Source organism: Rhizopus delemar, genomic scaffold, assembly GCF_000149305.1.
Source record: "Rhizopus delemar RA 99-880 supercont3.2 genomic scaffold, whole genome shotgun sequence".
NCBI classification, from domain to species: Eukaryota; Fungi; Mucoromycota; class Mucoromycetes; order Mucorales; family Rhizopodaceae; genus Rhizopus; species Rhizopus delemar.
In genome coordinates, this window is record NW_027137828.1 from 2,283,733 (window position 1) to 2,298,374 (window position 14,642).

Genomic DNA, 14,642 nt, shown 5'->3' on the forward strand with positions numbered 1-14,642 from the left:
ATACATATTTCCTAAGAGTACAAACTCTTGGCTTTCTGATGAAGTATAAAATGTCACCCTATGCGCACCCTAACTCGTACTACGGAGAATCAAAACTCAAAGGCACATTCGAACGGTTTTGGGGCCACATATTTTAAAAGCGAAATGAATTAAAATAAGTTTATTTAATATCCAATATACAAGCCATCAGCCTCAATAACTGCACGGCATCGATCTGGCATACTTTTAATAAACCTTTGGCATTCTTCAGCCGTGATTTGGTACCAAGTGTGTCCTATACGATCCCATAGCTCATGTATACCACATGGAGGGCAGTCATAATTTTTAAACAGCCGTCTTTTTTTTTTTTTGTAATAAGTTATTTATTTATTTACAAATAAAGAAAGTCACACGTCGTAATGAGAGGTATGCTTTTAGTGGGGACTGATACGGTGGAAATGCGTATATATTTTTTCGATGATGACATGCTCCTGGAAGGGGACTTCATCAAATACAGAGCGCCAGTGGGCACGCCAGATATGCATCAGAACGGAGGAACAGAGTAGGAGAAGACGAGTATTGTTGACATAGTCATGTTGTTGCAAGTTCATCAGAATTGCGTAAACGTCGTCTTGTTGGAACTCAAGGTAAGGAGCAAATTGTGACAAAACTGTCTGCCAGATAGACCATTTTTTATGGCAGTCTACAAATAAGTGTCTAAGATCTTCAGGGGTATCTTGACAAAAATTGCACATATCAGTAACTTGGGAATCAAAACGAGATACGGTTACTTGACAGTGTAATTTGTTGTATAAAAACCTGTACCAAAGAGAACGAGCCTCTGGAGCAATTTTTAGGGACCAGAATTGCTGCCATTTTTGTGAAGACCAAGTGGAGAAGGACAAAGGGAGTAAACTTGAGAGTTGGTTAAGACGAAATACCTTGGAGTCAAATAAATACCAATAAGACGAGCGTGTAAACCAGGACACAAAGGGTGTGTCATCTACAGTACCGACATCGGTAGTCTCATGGAGGATAAGAGACCAAGTGAGGTCATTGAGAGATATAATTCGTCTTTGTAAGTCGCGTGTGAGCCACGAGGAGAGACGAGGGAACGGAGGACCATCAGGAGCTAGCAGAGGACGAATGCAGCGTCGAACTGAGTCAAAGGTGAAAAATTGGTGTGCTTGAAGTTTGGACCGGCGGGGACTACGCAACCAGTGATCAGGTGGAACGTGAGCAAAGAGTGCCAGAATAGGCAGCTGCAGAAGTGTTGCTGGGTTACACCGTACATGTTCCAAGCCATGCCGAGGAAATGAATCAACAGTATCATACAGGGCGGGAAGGAAAGAACCAAAACGACCACAGTTATTTGAAGATCGGAGCGAATGGAAGTAAATTGCCAACAAGGAATTAGTATTCGATGAATGAAACCTTCGAACAAAATCTTTCAAAAAGACTTGACTACAGGAGAAAGGATCATCAGGTTGGAGAAGCTGAGAGATCCATTGCCGTTGGAGAGACCGTTGTTGGATTAAAGGATCGAGTAGGCCGAGACCACCCTCAGCAATCGAGCGACAAAGCAATGCGTATTTGAAACCTGGTTTGATACTTCTGCAAATAAATTGGTACATGACTGATCGGATTTGGCTATAGAAACGTTTTGGGAAGGAAGTCACTCTCAATGTGTACCAAAGTTTGGAGAGTATCACCGAATTAGCCAGCACCACCCTACCTCGCAGTGACAAATTTCGTTGGGAATAGATACCACATTGGGTCTTGATGGTCTGTATCAATTGAGTCTCGAAATAGCGGCGTTGGGTAATAGAGCTAATCACAGGGAACCCTAAATAACGGAGTGGTTGAACAGAAGAATGATCATGCCATTTCGTGATTTGGTGTTCAGAAAGCAGTTGTTGCCATGAAGGAGACGAGTTTCCATTGAGTGAGATTGCTTCCGTCTTGAAAAGATTTACTTTAGCATTTGAGACTTGACCATAGTGATGTATGTGTTCTTGTACACGTAGAAAATCTGCGTGGGAGGACAAAAATACACACACATCATCAGCATAGGCCAAGACCTTGAGAGTGAAAGGAGGTGTCGAACCCAAAGCAGGAGTGAATGAATAACCATGTAAACTATGATCTTGTAGAACATGTTGGAGAAAAGGTTCCAGGGCGAGATTGAACAGGAGAGGAGAGAGAGAGGGTCACCCTGTCGAAGACCACGCAGTTGATTCACTGGTTCAGTGAAATGACCATTGATATTGATGCGCACTCGGTTTCCAAAGAAGAGACCAAGGAGTGAAGCAATAAATTCGGGAGGAAAACCAAATTTCAGCAAGACAGAACGTAGATATATCGGATGTACCCGGTCATATGCTTTTTCCTGATCTAAGAGAAGGGCGATATGATCGGACTTGGTTGCACGAGCATGTTCCATAACGATATTTAGGACAAGACCATTTTCAGCAATCAAACGATTGGGCAGGAAACCAGTTTGATAGCTTGTTATTAGTTTGCCAATCACAAATTTCAGTCTGGAGTTGATAATTCTTGTGAAGATTTTGGCATCACAATTGATCAAAGAGATAGGCCGCCAATTTTTCAAACTAGTCAGATCACCTTTTTTGGAGAGAAGCCGAATCCGGATATCTTGCCAAGATGATGGGAACTGATGCGACAAAAGGGCTTGATTGTACACTGACAGAACAAGTTCTTGTAGCGGTGGATACCGAAAGAGTTGGTGAAGAAAGGTATAGCCAAGACCATCAGCCCCAGGACTACTCACTTTGTTGACCACACGAGCTGTTTCTCGAATTATCTCTGCTATTGTGATGGGTTCCATGAGAGTTGCGCAGTCGTCTGTTGTAAGCTCGGGTACGTTGTTGATATCATTGAGATAGTCCTCGAGACGAGTATCATCAACATGATCAACATTGTACAAGGATTGGTAAAAATCCTGAGCGATAGGAAGCATGGATTCAGAGTCTTCAACAGTATCACCTTCATCAGTAGGCCTAAGTGAAGGGATACGCTGTTCAATCGTCCTTTGATGGTATATGCGTTTAAGATACTTAACAGAGGTTTCACCTTCTTCATACCAGCGAGAATTTGCTTTTAGAGCTAGAATTTCGGCCAATTCATTTTGAAGTGAAGCGATTTGAACATCAAAAGTGGGCAGCCGGCGAGTTCGTGTGGCAACAGGAGGTTTGCTACGAAGAAACTTGTTCCGATCACTTTGAAGTTTTCGTAGAGCTTTAGTTCTCCAGTTTGTGTAGTCCACGGCATAGTTACGAGTAACTACCTTGACCTGTGCTTTCACGTAATCCCATTTAGCCTGGGATGACCATCCTGAAGGTAGCTGTGACAGAATCAAAGTGAGTTTCTCTTGAAGTAGTTGTTGGTACGCCGGTTGGCGAGCTAAAATGGGGTTAGCACGCCAAAGGCCAGGACCAGTAGCATCAGTTCCTATGCAACAAGTGGTGGACAACAGAGAGTGGTCGGTCCAAGATGCATCCAATTTTTGTAAGCTGCTATCATGAATCTGTGTACGCAAGGATTCACTGACAAATATATAATCAATAGTTGAAAATAAATCGTCGTTGCGGCGGAAGGTGGGTAGCGCATGGAGATCATCTTTTGTCAAGGCATTGAAAAAAAGGTTCTCCAGAAAAGAAACCCACTGCATCGAGGTCTGTGAAAATAAATTTCTGCGTTGATATGAGTAGTTGAAATCTCCCATGATGAAAAGGCGATCTAAATCCACGTCTATGGTCGATTGATGTAGAATATCATAAATACCATCAAAGAACTCTTGACGTAACTTGCCTGAGGAAGCAGGAGCATATAAGACGAGAACATAAAAAGGCAAAAATGCACCGTGTGGATGTTCTACTCTTGTGAGGATGGCGCGATCGTTGTCCGGGATCATATCCGGAGATAAAACATAGGAAGGATTGAAAGAAACTATACCACAGTGTCGAGTCCATAGAAATTGGCGGGCTTGAAACTGTGAATTGATAAAAGCATAATTGTTGTCTGAGACGTGGGTCTCTTGGAAAGTCATAATGTCGAAGTTTAAGGAGCGTAGGAAACGAATGTACTGGGATTGTTTTTTTGAATTGTGTGTTTTCACTAAACTGTTGCAGTTTAGTGAAGCAATGTGTAGTAATAAGGATTTGGACTTATTACTCATATTATTGTAAGTTGATGTTATAACTGTCCTCCCCAGCTAAGGTACCGGAGGAAGAGGAGTCCAAATGGGCTGTATTAGTTACAGGTGATGTATTATCCACAAATTCGTCTTGCTCGGGTGTGGGAAGCTGGGCTTTAAGCAAAGTGAGTTTTGAGCGAGTGGCTGGTAGAACGTAAGGGGTAGGTCGACGATCTTTCTTTTGCCGTTTGACACTATGCTTAGAAGCGGTTTCAGCATTCAAGGTGGAGGCAGGGACATCAACTGGTACAGTTGTGTCTAGAGTCTCAGACATATTATTTTGAGCATCAGGCTCCACTAAATCTTCCATAAGCTCCTCAGAGACCTCATCAGGAGTGCAGACGTCATTTGGTAGCACTTCTGGAGGAACATTATTTACTTGAACTGTATCAATGAGCTTAGTAGGAGGCTCAGGTTGCTTACGAGCTTTCTTGGATGGTTTGTCCCGTGAACATTCGGCAGCTATGTGACCTACGACGCCACAATTCCAACAAGTATGTCTAGTTTTACGCTTAGGACAATTAGCTACGACATGACCTTCCTCATGGCAGTAGCGACAGTACACAGGCATCTGATTCCACACTGCATAGAAACCACACTCCCGTTGTTCGTCCCAAGGAATCAAATGAGTTAAAGGCTCGAAAGTCTCAGTTTTGGAAGCCACATTAAGGACGGCATAACCAGTACACATATAGGTACCTGTAGTGGGCTCTAAAAGGATCCCAACGTCCAAAATATCTCCATATTTTCTCAAACTTTTTTCCAGACCTTTCATCAAGGCCTTCTCATTCAAAAAGGGTAAGTTGGACAGACGCAGACGGACAACTTGCATGTGAGTGTCAAGCGCTCGACAAGGTAAGATAGTTGATTTATCTGCAAAAGTAATACCGTTCGCCAGGCATTCACTTAATGCGTCGTCATCAGGTGCAAAATTAATCTCAGCAAACTTAAGAGTTCCAACTTGTTGAGTGAGGACTCCTACGCGAGAAGGATATTGTTGAGCAACCAAATGGAGAAACTCGATTTTCGATTCCTTGCGACCTGTCATATCGATAAAGACACTGCCTGAACCATGGCCTGTTCGCCATATACTGGTCTTAGAGATCATCGGGGCATCCAAAGTGCTCGGTGTGGGCGTAACCATGTTAGCCGTCGAGGAAGAATTAGTCGAATGTAACAGTGATTTACGGTTTTTGGTCACTACCCGTGCCCAAGATCGTTGTGCTGATGTTTTGGACGTTGATGTAGCCTTGGTGTTGAGTTGAGGCGACTCGGCTAAGCCACTTTTCTTGTTGAAATTATTTTCGTCGGAAAGAACCATGGAAACAGCCGTCTTTTAAGTAATTGCCACATGTTTTCAATTGGGTTCAAGTCCGGTGATTGTGGTGGCCATTTCATTACATAAAACTCTTGCTCATTTAACCATTTTGATACGACTTTAGCTGTATGTTTGGGGTCGTTGTCCTGCATAAAGATAAATTTACTCGTAAATTTTCCACTTTCTTCCATATACCAGGCCAAAGACTTCATCAAGTCATCTTGTAAAACCTCCAAATAAACGTCCTTTGTCATGTTCTTGCCCACATCCACAATATAGCCTGGACCGTACCAGCTAATGCAGCTCCATACCATTATAGAGCCTCCTCCATGCTTCACTGTCTCACAAACCTGGTGCTTTTTTAACGGTTGGCCTGGCACTTTCCATGCATAAGACTTCCCGTCGGACCCAAAACGGTTGACTTTGGTTTCGTCAGACCATATGACGTTCATCCAATCGTTTACTGTCCAGTCAATGTGCTGACGAGCCCATTGGAGCCTCTTCTTTCTATTTCTTTCATTAATTAAAGGTTTCTTTGGCCTGACAAATGAGACCAAACCAGCATCTCTTAACGCTCTACGTACAGTATTTACAGAAACTTACTTGCCCAAGTTCTGCTCTAACGACTGCTGTGCTTGTACAGCATTTTCGAGACCATCTACTGTTACAGCACGAACGAAATGCTGCTGTTCCTGCTTAGTGAGCGCTTTTGGCCTACCACCTTTGTCAATTCGAGCAGGCAAGCCTAACTCCAAACGAATTTTATGAACAGTAGAGGATGATACTTTGACTAACTTTGCAATTTTATGATAAGAAAAACCTTGACGAAGGTAAAACTCGATAGTGTTCTTGCGATCTTCTGTTAATGGTTGCATGTTGGGTAATTACTTGGTAGATGTCGAGATGTCGAAATGAGAATGTGCGAATGACAAAGAAAAAAAGGCAAAAAAATAATGCGCAGTGGTGAATTAGTAAGAAGCGAAAGTTCTGGAAGAATTGGAGGGTGCAGTGACTGCGTTTATCGCAATCGAAGAATTCCTCAAGCGTGGCCCCAAAACCGTTCGAATGTGCCTTTGAGTTTTGATTCTCCGTAGTACGAGTTAAGGTGCGCATAGGATGACATTTTATACTTCATCAGAAAGCCAAGAGCTTGTACTCTTAGGAAATATGTATTAGATATGGTATCTTTTATGCGCAATAGGTCACAAAAGATTCAGAAAGGAAAACATACGTTTTGTGCGAACGGTTTTGGTAGCCACTGTATATCAAGTCTACGAAGGAAGCTTCGACAATTAAAACTGGACAATGGGCGTATCCTCGATGTTCATTATCCTGATAATAACATCGTTGCTCTTTTAGTTCATAACGACTGTTGTATCCACACAACTAATAAAGTGAACATTCATGGATAAACTTGGATACTACAGAATTATAGTCTAACCAGATCTCTATTAATAAACGTGAGAATTCTGCAATAGCCAATCTTGCCCTGTTGTCCTTGTTGTAGAACAGTAACTGATTGTAGTTGACATTAATAAATATAAGTCTTAATACAAGATCATAATTAAAATAAAATAAAATATAAGTTTATTTAAATAAGATCATACAATCAATTCCAATTAAACATGTTCTTTTAGAATATGTATTGTATTCATGAGAGTTCTTTGATAAGAAGACGTATCAACTAAAATAACCAAATCCAATCCAATGTCAGGAATATTGCTAATCTTTCACATAATTGAAATAACGCGTAAAATAACGTTATTCAATTCAGTGAGAAATTCCCAGAATAAAAGATAATCTATGACAGACATACAAAAGAACAAATGAAAAGTTTTCATAATCATAATTATAGATAACACTTGCTAAAGTACCTGAATATTAGAAGAACGATAACAATAGAAGATATCAGGCCACTCACTCAATAAGATATAAATACCTGCCTTCAATTAGAATAATTTTTACTTTAACTTAAACTGAAATAAAGATCAGTCTCAAAAAGTACCCAAACTGTTTCTTGATCTTTGTTTTTACCTTTTCCTTTATTATTTAAACCATTATACAACAGTCCTACCAGCGTTTTAAAAGACTATATCGGAACCTGATTACAACAACGGCAGTTCAATCCTATTCTATAATTATCGTTAGATCAATAGTTTAATTACTTCATTGTCCCTTGATTCGTCAAGTAGACAGCGGCTATTGATTATCCACTATCCTTCCTTATATTCCATATCATTCTTTTAACCGATCAATTGAAATAGCGGTAAAGACCCAGACATTCAAAAAGTATAAATACCCTCAATATTTTTTATTAATAAAGTCATATATAATCTTTAGTTTCACAACTATCGTCTTTTTGTAGTTTTTATCTTCTATTTCATATTTGGCAAAACAACGACTATGCAGTTGATGCGACCGCTATCTTGGCCAAGTCTGGCTTAAAGCCCATCACTGACTTTGACCCTCGTGCTGAATCTTGCCTTAGAGACCCAGCATTTGCATCTCTCACAAAGAAACAACGCAAAGAAAAAATGGTAGACGTTCATCAAAAGCGTTTATTAAAAGCACTTGACCATATCCGTGAAGCTAACCGTCCTTCTGTCGCCCGTGCCTTTTTGAAATTGTCCTGGATCACTCCTGAGCAATTCAAAGAGGTTGCGTCAAACCGTGGTCCCGCTGCTGCCCTCACCACTACTGCTGATCCAACTGTGGATAGTGTCATGACTGAGGTGGTTAAACACTTCACCACTGACACTTCCACAGCCTTTTCAAGCCCAAGTCCTGTTGCTCTCTCTTCTCCTTCTGGTGCTGGTGAACCTGTCGAAGAATTATGAATAGTATAAACAATAATGATACTAATATTATGCCCACCCAGTCCATTCCTTTGGATAACTATACTAATACTCTTAATATGACTATATGGAATGCTAATGGTTGTGCTCGTCATACCATCTCAGCAATCACTGATGCTATGCCCAACACCACATTACTCTTTATGGTTGAAACATGGTTATTGTCTCCTTTACAGTATCCCACTCCATGGGGTCAATACCACACCTATGCCATACCAGTAGAGGGTAACCCTCGTGGCCAAATGGGGATTTCCTTGTTTGTTCACCCGGATTGCCCCTACCCAGTCACTCATTTTCCATCCACATCACCGTATGTATTATCCTGTCAAGTCTCCACACTCCTTATACACTGTGTCTATTTCCCACCAGCCCTGTCCGACGCTGAGGCTTTAGACATACTGACCGACTAACCATACCAAACCCATCCATCGCAAACCAACACCATCTTTTGTGGCGATTTCAACGCAAGACTTCAAGCCTTCTTGGGGGGTTCGCGTTCCAATACAAGAGGTACTATGCTCTATAGCTGGCTAGTCGAACATAGTCTTATCTGCTGGAATGCTGAGCTCGCCTATGGTGTTCCAACTTATTGTGCACACAATCGGGTTGGTCGCCTATCAGGACAGCATTTCCAAAGTATCATTGATCTTTTCCTTAGCTCCCAACAGTTGATAGCTCCACGCATGGTTGTTCATGAAGATCTATCCCTTGGATCTGATCACTGCCCTGTCACGCTGTCTTGCTTACTACCACCACCACCACAATCTGCCCACCCACGACTCGTTTGGCACCTTAGTCGTCTGTCTGAACCAGATTGTCTCTATGCGCCAATATTCAAGGAAAGAATTAAACCATTTAACCTGCACTTGTTAGATCTTGTGTCTCCTTTTGGTCTCCTTACCAATGTTCGCCCAGATATACAGTAGGTGGAAAAATGGTCCGGATGTTTTTATAATATTCACAAATATTACTGTATCTTTACCAAATCTCAATCAAATTAAACGAAACAAGCATTATTTTGAAGAGAAAACATGACTTTATTTGTAGTAAAAATTTGATACGTCACACAAAATTTCAAAGAGAGCCACAGGAGATCCAACATTTGAGCAACATCCGGACCATTTTTCAGGGTGCCCCATAGAATTTTAATTTCCCAGATTGTTCAATGCTGCTGACTCAGAAGCCGTCACTTTTGCTTTAGATGATTAATAATACATTACATTCATATTAATAATCAAAAAAAAACTATAAATATCTATATTTTTTTGCTGATTTAGCATACTTTCTTCTTCTTTCGTTATTATTGCTGTTTTATATAAACATGGTTCGCTCTTTGCCTTTGGATGTACAAAATAACATCAAGTCCTTACTCAAATCTGGTCATCCTTACTCATCAATCATAGAACGAGTGCCTGGCGTCAAAAAAAGCACCATCAGTGACTATAAGCGAAGATGGTTTCCAAACATGAGGTCCCTTAACTCAGGCCGTAAGTCCGAAATTACAGCTACTACCAAGTCCTACATCAGACGGTCAGTCATAACAGGTAAATTAAAGACCGGGAAGGATGTACAACGATATTTATGTGATATTGGATGCGTAATTGGCTACTCTGCTTGCTTAAAACTTTTAAAATCGATGGGATTCCAGGCCCGTATCAAGAAGCACAAGCCGTTTTTAAAGGCTATTCATATGAAAAAGCGACTTGCATGGGCCAACGCCCACAAGGATTGGACAAAAGACGATTGGCGTCGTATGATATTCTCAGACGAGACTAAGGTAAACGTTTGGGGATCAGAAGGTGTGAAGTACTACTGGAAGAGACCAGATGACAAGCTTCGATTCCACCATCTTGACTTGACAGTAAAAGGAGGTGGAGGCAACGTTATGATGTGGGGATGTATTACATACGATGGTCCTGGGTATGCTTGTCGTATTTATGATGGAACAATGAAGAAAGAGGATTATGTACATATATTGGATACAATGCTAATGGACACCCTAAATTACTACAATTATGATCCTAAAAGCATTTACTTCCAGCAGGATAATGATCCGAAACATACGTCAAAGGTTGCAAAAGCTTGGTTTGAAGAAAACAACTTCGACAGCAAGTCTATTTACAGTTGGCCTGCTCAGAGCCCAGATCTAAACCCGATTGAACACATTTGGCATCACCTGAAGCTAAAATTAAGTACAGTAGGTCAAAAAACTGCTGCAAGGAATCCATTTTTCTTGGTTTTTGTAGCGCACATCCTGTTACAATGGCACAAACTGCCTCTGTTCCCACATAGTAAATCTTCTACATGTCTTGAGAAATCCGAAAGAGTTTAAGCCCTATTGGATAAGTATTGAAGGAAGTATGAGATGCGCAATTTGAAAATTTGGAAAAACGAAAATTTGAACGGAATGAATTTATTTATTAATATTTAGTTGACCCTCCTTTTTTATTAATAACCTCTTGAATTCTTGCCGGCATGCTATCGATATACCTTTGGCAAAGATCTTTGTCAAAGCCATTCCATACTTTTTCTACTCGTTCCCAAAGCTCATCCGTATTCTTTGCTCTACGTTCGTAACAGCTGAGCTTCAACTTCAATTGATGCCATACGTGTTCTATTGGATTTAAGTCCGGACTCTGAGCTGACCAATCGCTAATATACCGCACTTGATGATTATCTAACCAGTCTATTGTAGATTTTGCCTTGTGCTTTGGATCATTATCATGCTGAAAGTAAACGTTGGACCAGTTGAAATTGTAGTATTGCGTAGTATCACGAAGCGTAGTGTCCAATATATGCTGATAAACATTCGCGTTCATGTTCCCATCGTAAATTTGACAAGCATATCCTGGTCCTTCAGAAGTTATACAGCCCCACATCATCAATTTGCCTGCTCCATGCTTGACTGTAAGTTCTAGATGATGCGGTTGAAGAGGATCATTTGGTCTTTTCCAATAATACTTACAGCCATCAGAGCCCCATACGTTGATCTTGGTTTCATCAGAAAAGACGACTTTTCGCCATTCTTCTACTGTCCAATCCTGATGCTTCTTGGCCCATTCTAATCGATGCTGCATATGAGCTTTTGTCAAAAACGGCTTCTTTTTTTTTATTGAAGAATGGAACTCCATTGATTTCAGTACGTTAATTGCTGACTGGTATGAGATATCGTAGCCAAGTTGAACCAGCTCCCGGTGTACCTCTTTGGCAGTCTTTAAAACCCCTTCAATGACTTTTCTTTTTATTAACCGCTTCGTCACTTTGGAGACTACTGTAGGTCTACCACCTATGCTTTTTGTCCTATTTGGAAACAACCGTCTAGAGTATCTACTGACAGTTGATTCATGTACTCCAATTTCTTTAGCAATATCGTACGTTGATGTGGATCCAGTTAATGCTTGCTTGAGATCGTCTACTTTTCCTTCTGGCAGTCGTTTAGGCATGCGATTGGTAATAAGGTAAAAAAGAGAAATAATTTAAGTAAGGAAATATAAAATTTAAAATAAAGGAATTGTAAGCGCTTTTATATACTAGCATCATTCTAATCATGTCAAGAATGTGAAAAATTATGATAGCAACCGGTTGGGTCGTATTAAAATTCGTCATTTCAAACATATCTGAACAAGTAAAAAATGTCGGATGTTCATAATACTACCTTTAGCGATCTCAAATTCCACCAATAACCATTGCCCATATCCGATAATCGACGAATAAATGCACTTTCCATTGAGGTACAAACAGTCAAAATTTGGGATAGTTTGGTGCAGTACCCATGGAAAACCAGCTGTAAAACCGGAATTTTGCAATTCCTTGCAGCAGTTTTTTGACCTACTGTAGCTCTATCTTATCTGACTGCAGAGATACAAAGCAAAATGTATAAAATTGCAAAACATTCGAACAATTATTCCAACAACTGTATATCTTTCCTCTCAATGAAGACGGGACAACTCTCCCAGATCGGTTAAAGAACAATAAGATCTATAAAAACAACGAATTAAAAATTTTCATAATCGATTCAGTGATCATTCTACAATTAAACGTGTCAATGATTGGATCTACGCTCATAACTACTCATTTACCCGCCAACTGATAGAAGAATATAAATAGTAGACTTTGTAATGTTTTCTTTTTAACAATTAAGATTGTCTTAAATAAAGTTCAGTCTCAAAAAGTATTCTTTGGTTTATCTTTGTTATTACCTTTACCAGAACATACAACAACAACCAACAAAAACAATAACGCACTACACCACGCCAAAAGATGGGATCCTTCCGGGGGGAGATTACAGAAGTTTTATCATCAATGGGAAAGATCAGTACATCACAAATGGCCATTGGCGGTTGTTTTAATCGTAAGATTAAATAAAAAAATTAAACAAAAAAACAATAGCAGCAATATAAAATTAAAATCCTTCTTTATTGCAGATTTCTTTATATTGCAAAAGAGCCCCGTTTAATGGATAAAAAGTTGGCATCTATTTACAGTGACCCACAAAATTGTCCCAATGTTTCGTGATTTTCTCTTCTAGAGCATGTAGAACCATAGTTATTAAGCTAATGTACACCTTGTTGTATATCATTCGATAGCCAAAGTCATGTAGAGCTATATAATGTTATGCAAAGACAGATTAAAGCAGCGCTGACGGGGACAGAAGAGTTAAAAAACAAGCGGTGCATTGGGACAATTTTGTGGCACTTTTGAAAAAAAACGAAAAGCGATGAAATATCGACCTACAAGTTGTACAGATGTACCAAACTGTTTACAAATGCACATCGTATGACTCTAAGTTGATCTTTACTCATTGCTGAAGCTTTAATCTCCTACTAATTTATTACTCGCCCATTATATCTCAACATGAAACAAGTCTCTCAAGATACACTCGTTCAAGCAATTTCTTTACTTAAACAAGGTAAGTCGGTTCGGGAAGTGGAAGGTGTTACTGGCCTAAGTAAGAGTACTGTTGGGAGACTCCGAAAAACCCATTGCGTTGGACTTGGAAAGCCAAAAGCTGGTCGGCCCAAGGTGCTATCTGCGGCTGATGAGCGTTATTGTGTGCGCCAAGTGACCAAAACCCGCATGTCTAGTGCAACAAAGGTGGCTAAGGAGCTAGAAAAAGACACCGGAAGAAAAGTAAGTGCTAAAACCGTGCGCAGAACCCTTCGCAAGGCCGGCCTTGGTGCTATTGAGAAGCCAAAGAAGCCTTTGCTTAGTGCTAAAAACATCCGGAAGAGGCTTTCTTGGTGTATGGCTCACAAGGATTGGACAATAGATGATTGGAAACGTGTTGTTTGGTCGGATGAGACAAAAATCAACAGATTCAACTCGGATGGACGGACCTGGACTTGGATTCGACCCGGAGAAAGCCTGAAATCGCATCATGTGAAGATGACTGTAAAACACGGTAGAGGTAATATCATGCTGTGGAGTACCATTACTTATGCTGGAGTTGGTTGGATGTGCAAAATCGATGGTAACATGGATAAAACATTGTACAAAGAGATTTTGGAGGATGAACTGGAGCGAACAATTGAGTATGGAACCAATAAGCTAGGGACTAAAAAGACATCAAGTGATCTTCCAGCATGACAATGATCCCAAACATACGTCTAAATTAGTAAAACAATACCTTAAAGAGCAATCCTACAACATCCTGGAGTGGCCTGCACAGTCCCCTCTTAAATCCAATTGAAAATATGTGGTCATTGTTAAAGAGAAGGCTGAATAATTATGAAACAGCACCAAAAGGCATGAATGAATTATACGAACGAGTAACTGAAGTTTGGTATGACTTAATGAAGCTGGAAGAGTGTCAAAAGGTTATAGAAACACTGCCTAAGCGTATAAAACAATGTATCAAGAACAAAGGACGTTGGACTGACTATTAATGTCAGATAAATAAACCATTTTGTTTTTTTTTCAAAAGTGCCACAAAATTGTCCCAATGCACCGCTAGTTTTTTCACCCCTCTATCTCCGTTGGCGCTGTCTTAATCTGAATTCGCGTCACGTCTTTTGCTTCTACATGACTTTGGCTATTGAATGATGTACAACAAGGTGTACATTAGCTTAATAACTATGGTTCTACATGCTCTAGAAGAGAAAATCACGAAACATTGGGACAATTTTGTGGGTCACTGTATATTCTTTGTGAGCGTAGATATAAAAGATATAGACTCGGCAACGATGTTGTGCTGAAGAACCAATAATTAAGCTAAAGCTTGTCGATGTTCTAATATATGCATCTGAAGTTGAACAATAGAAATAATAACCAGTCA

General features: G+C 40.2%; 7 protein-coding genes across 7 annotated transcripts; 3 read left to right on the forward strand and 4 right to left on the reverse strand.

The window, feature by feature from the left end:
• Positions 1–413: 413 nt before the first annotated feature.
• On the reverse strand, positions 414–3,724 carry RO3G_03107 (uncharacterized protein; the record flags this gene model as incomplete). Its single annotated transcript, XM_067657698.1, has 2 exons — positions 414–1,809; positions 1,956–3,724. 2 exons carry the CDS (start codon positions 3,722–3,724, stop codon positions 414–416), a joined length of 3,165 nt encoding a protein of 1,054 aa, XP_067513799.1.
• A 454-nt stretch (positions 3,725–4,178) lies between these two features.
• On the reverse strand, positions 4,179–5,339 carry RO3G_03108 (uncharacterized protein; the record flags this gene model as incomplete). The annotated part of the gene is made up of 1 exon (XM_067657699.1): positions 4,179–5,339. The coding sequence occupies one exon, from the start codon at positions 5,337–5,339 to the stop codon at positions 4,179–4,181; it is 1,161 nt and encodes a 386-aa protein (XP_067513800.1).
• A 773-nt stretch (positions 5,340–6,112) lies between these two features.
• Positions 6,113–6,388, reverse strand: RO3G_03109 (uncharacterized protein; the record flags this gene model as incomplete). The annotated part of the gene is made up of 1 exon (XM_067657700.1): positions 6,113–6,388. The coding sequence occupies one exon, from the start codon at positions 6,386–6,388 to the stop codon at positions 6,113–6,115; it is 276 nt and encodes a 91-aa protein (XP_067513801.1).
• Positions 6,389–8,047: 1,659 nt separating this feature from the next.
• On the forward strand, positions 8,048–8,350 carry RO3G_03110 (uncharacterized protein; the record flags this gene model as incomplete). Its single annotated transcript, XM_067657701.1, has 1 exon — positions 8,048–8,350. The coding sequence occupies one exon, from the start codon at positions 8,048–8,050 to the stop codon at positions 8,348–8,350; it is 303 nt and encodes a 100-aa protein (XP_067513802.1).
• Positions 8,351–9,689: 1,339 nt separating this feature from the next.
• RO3G_03111 (uncharacterized protein) lies at positions 9,690–10,700 on the forward strand (the record flags this gene model as incomplete). Its single annotated transcript, XM_067657702.1, has 1 exon — positions 9,690–10,700. One exon carries the CDS (start codon positions 9,690–9,692, stop codon positions 10,698–10,700), a length of 1,011 nt encoding a protein of 336 aa, XP_067513803.1.
• Positions 10,701–10,788: 88 nt separating this feature from the next.
• On the reverse strand, positions 10,789–11,811 carry RO3G_03112 (uncharacterized protein; the record flags this gene model as incomplete). Its single annotated transcript, XM_067657703.1, has 1 exon — positions 10,789–11,811. The coding sequence occupies one exon, from the start codon at positions 11,809–11,811 to the stop codon at positions 10,789–10,791; it is 1,023 nt and encodes a 340-aa protein (XP_067513804.1).
• A 1,633-nt stretch (positions 11,812–13,444) lies between these two features.
• On the forward strand, positions 13,445–13,954 carry RO3G_03113 (uncharacterized protein; the record flags this gene model as incomplete). Its single annotated transcript, XM_067657704.1, has 2 exons — positions 13,445–13,498; positions 13,535–13,954. The coding sequence occupies 2 exons, from the start codon at positions 13,445–13,447 to the stop codon at positions 13,952–13,954; spliced, it is 474 nt and encodes a 157-aa protein (XP_067513805.1).
• Between the last annotated feature and the right edge of the window lie 688 nt (positions 13,955–14,642).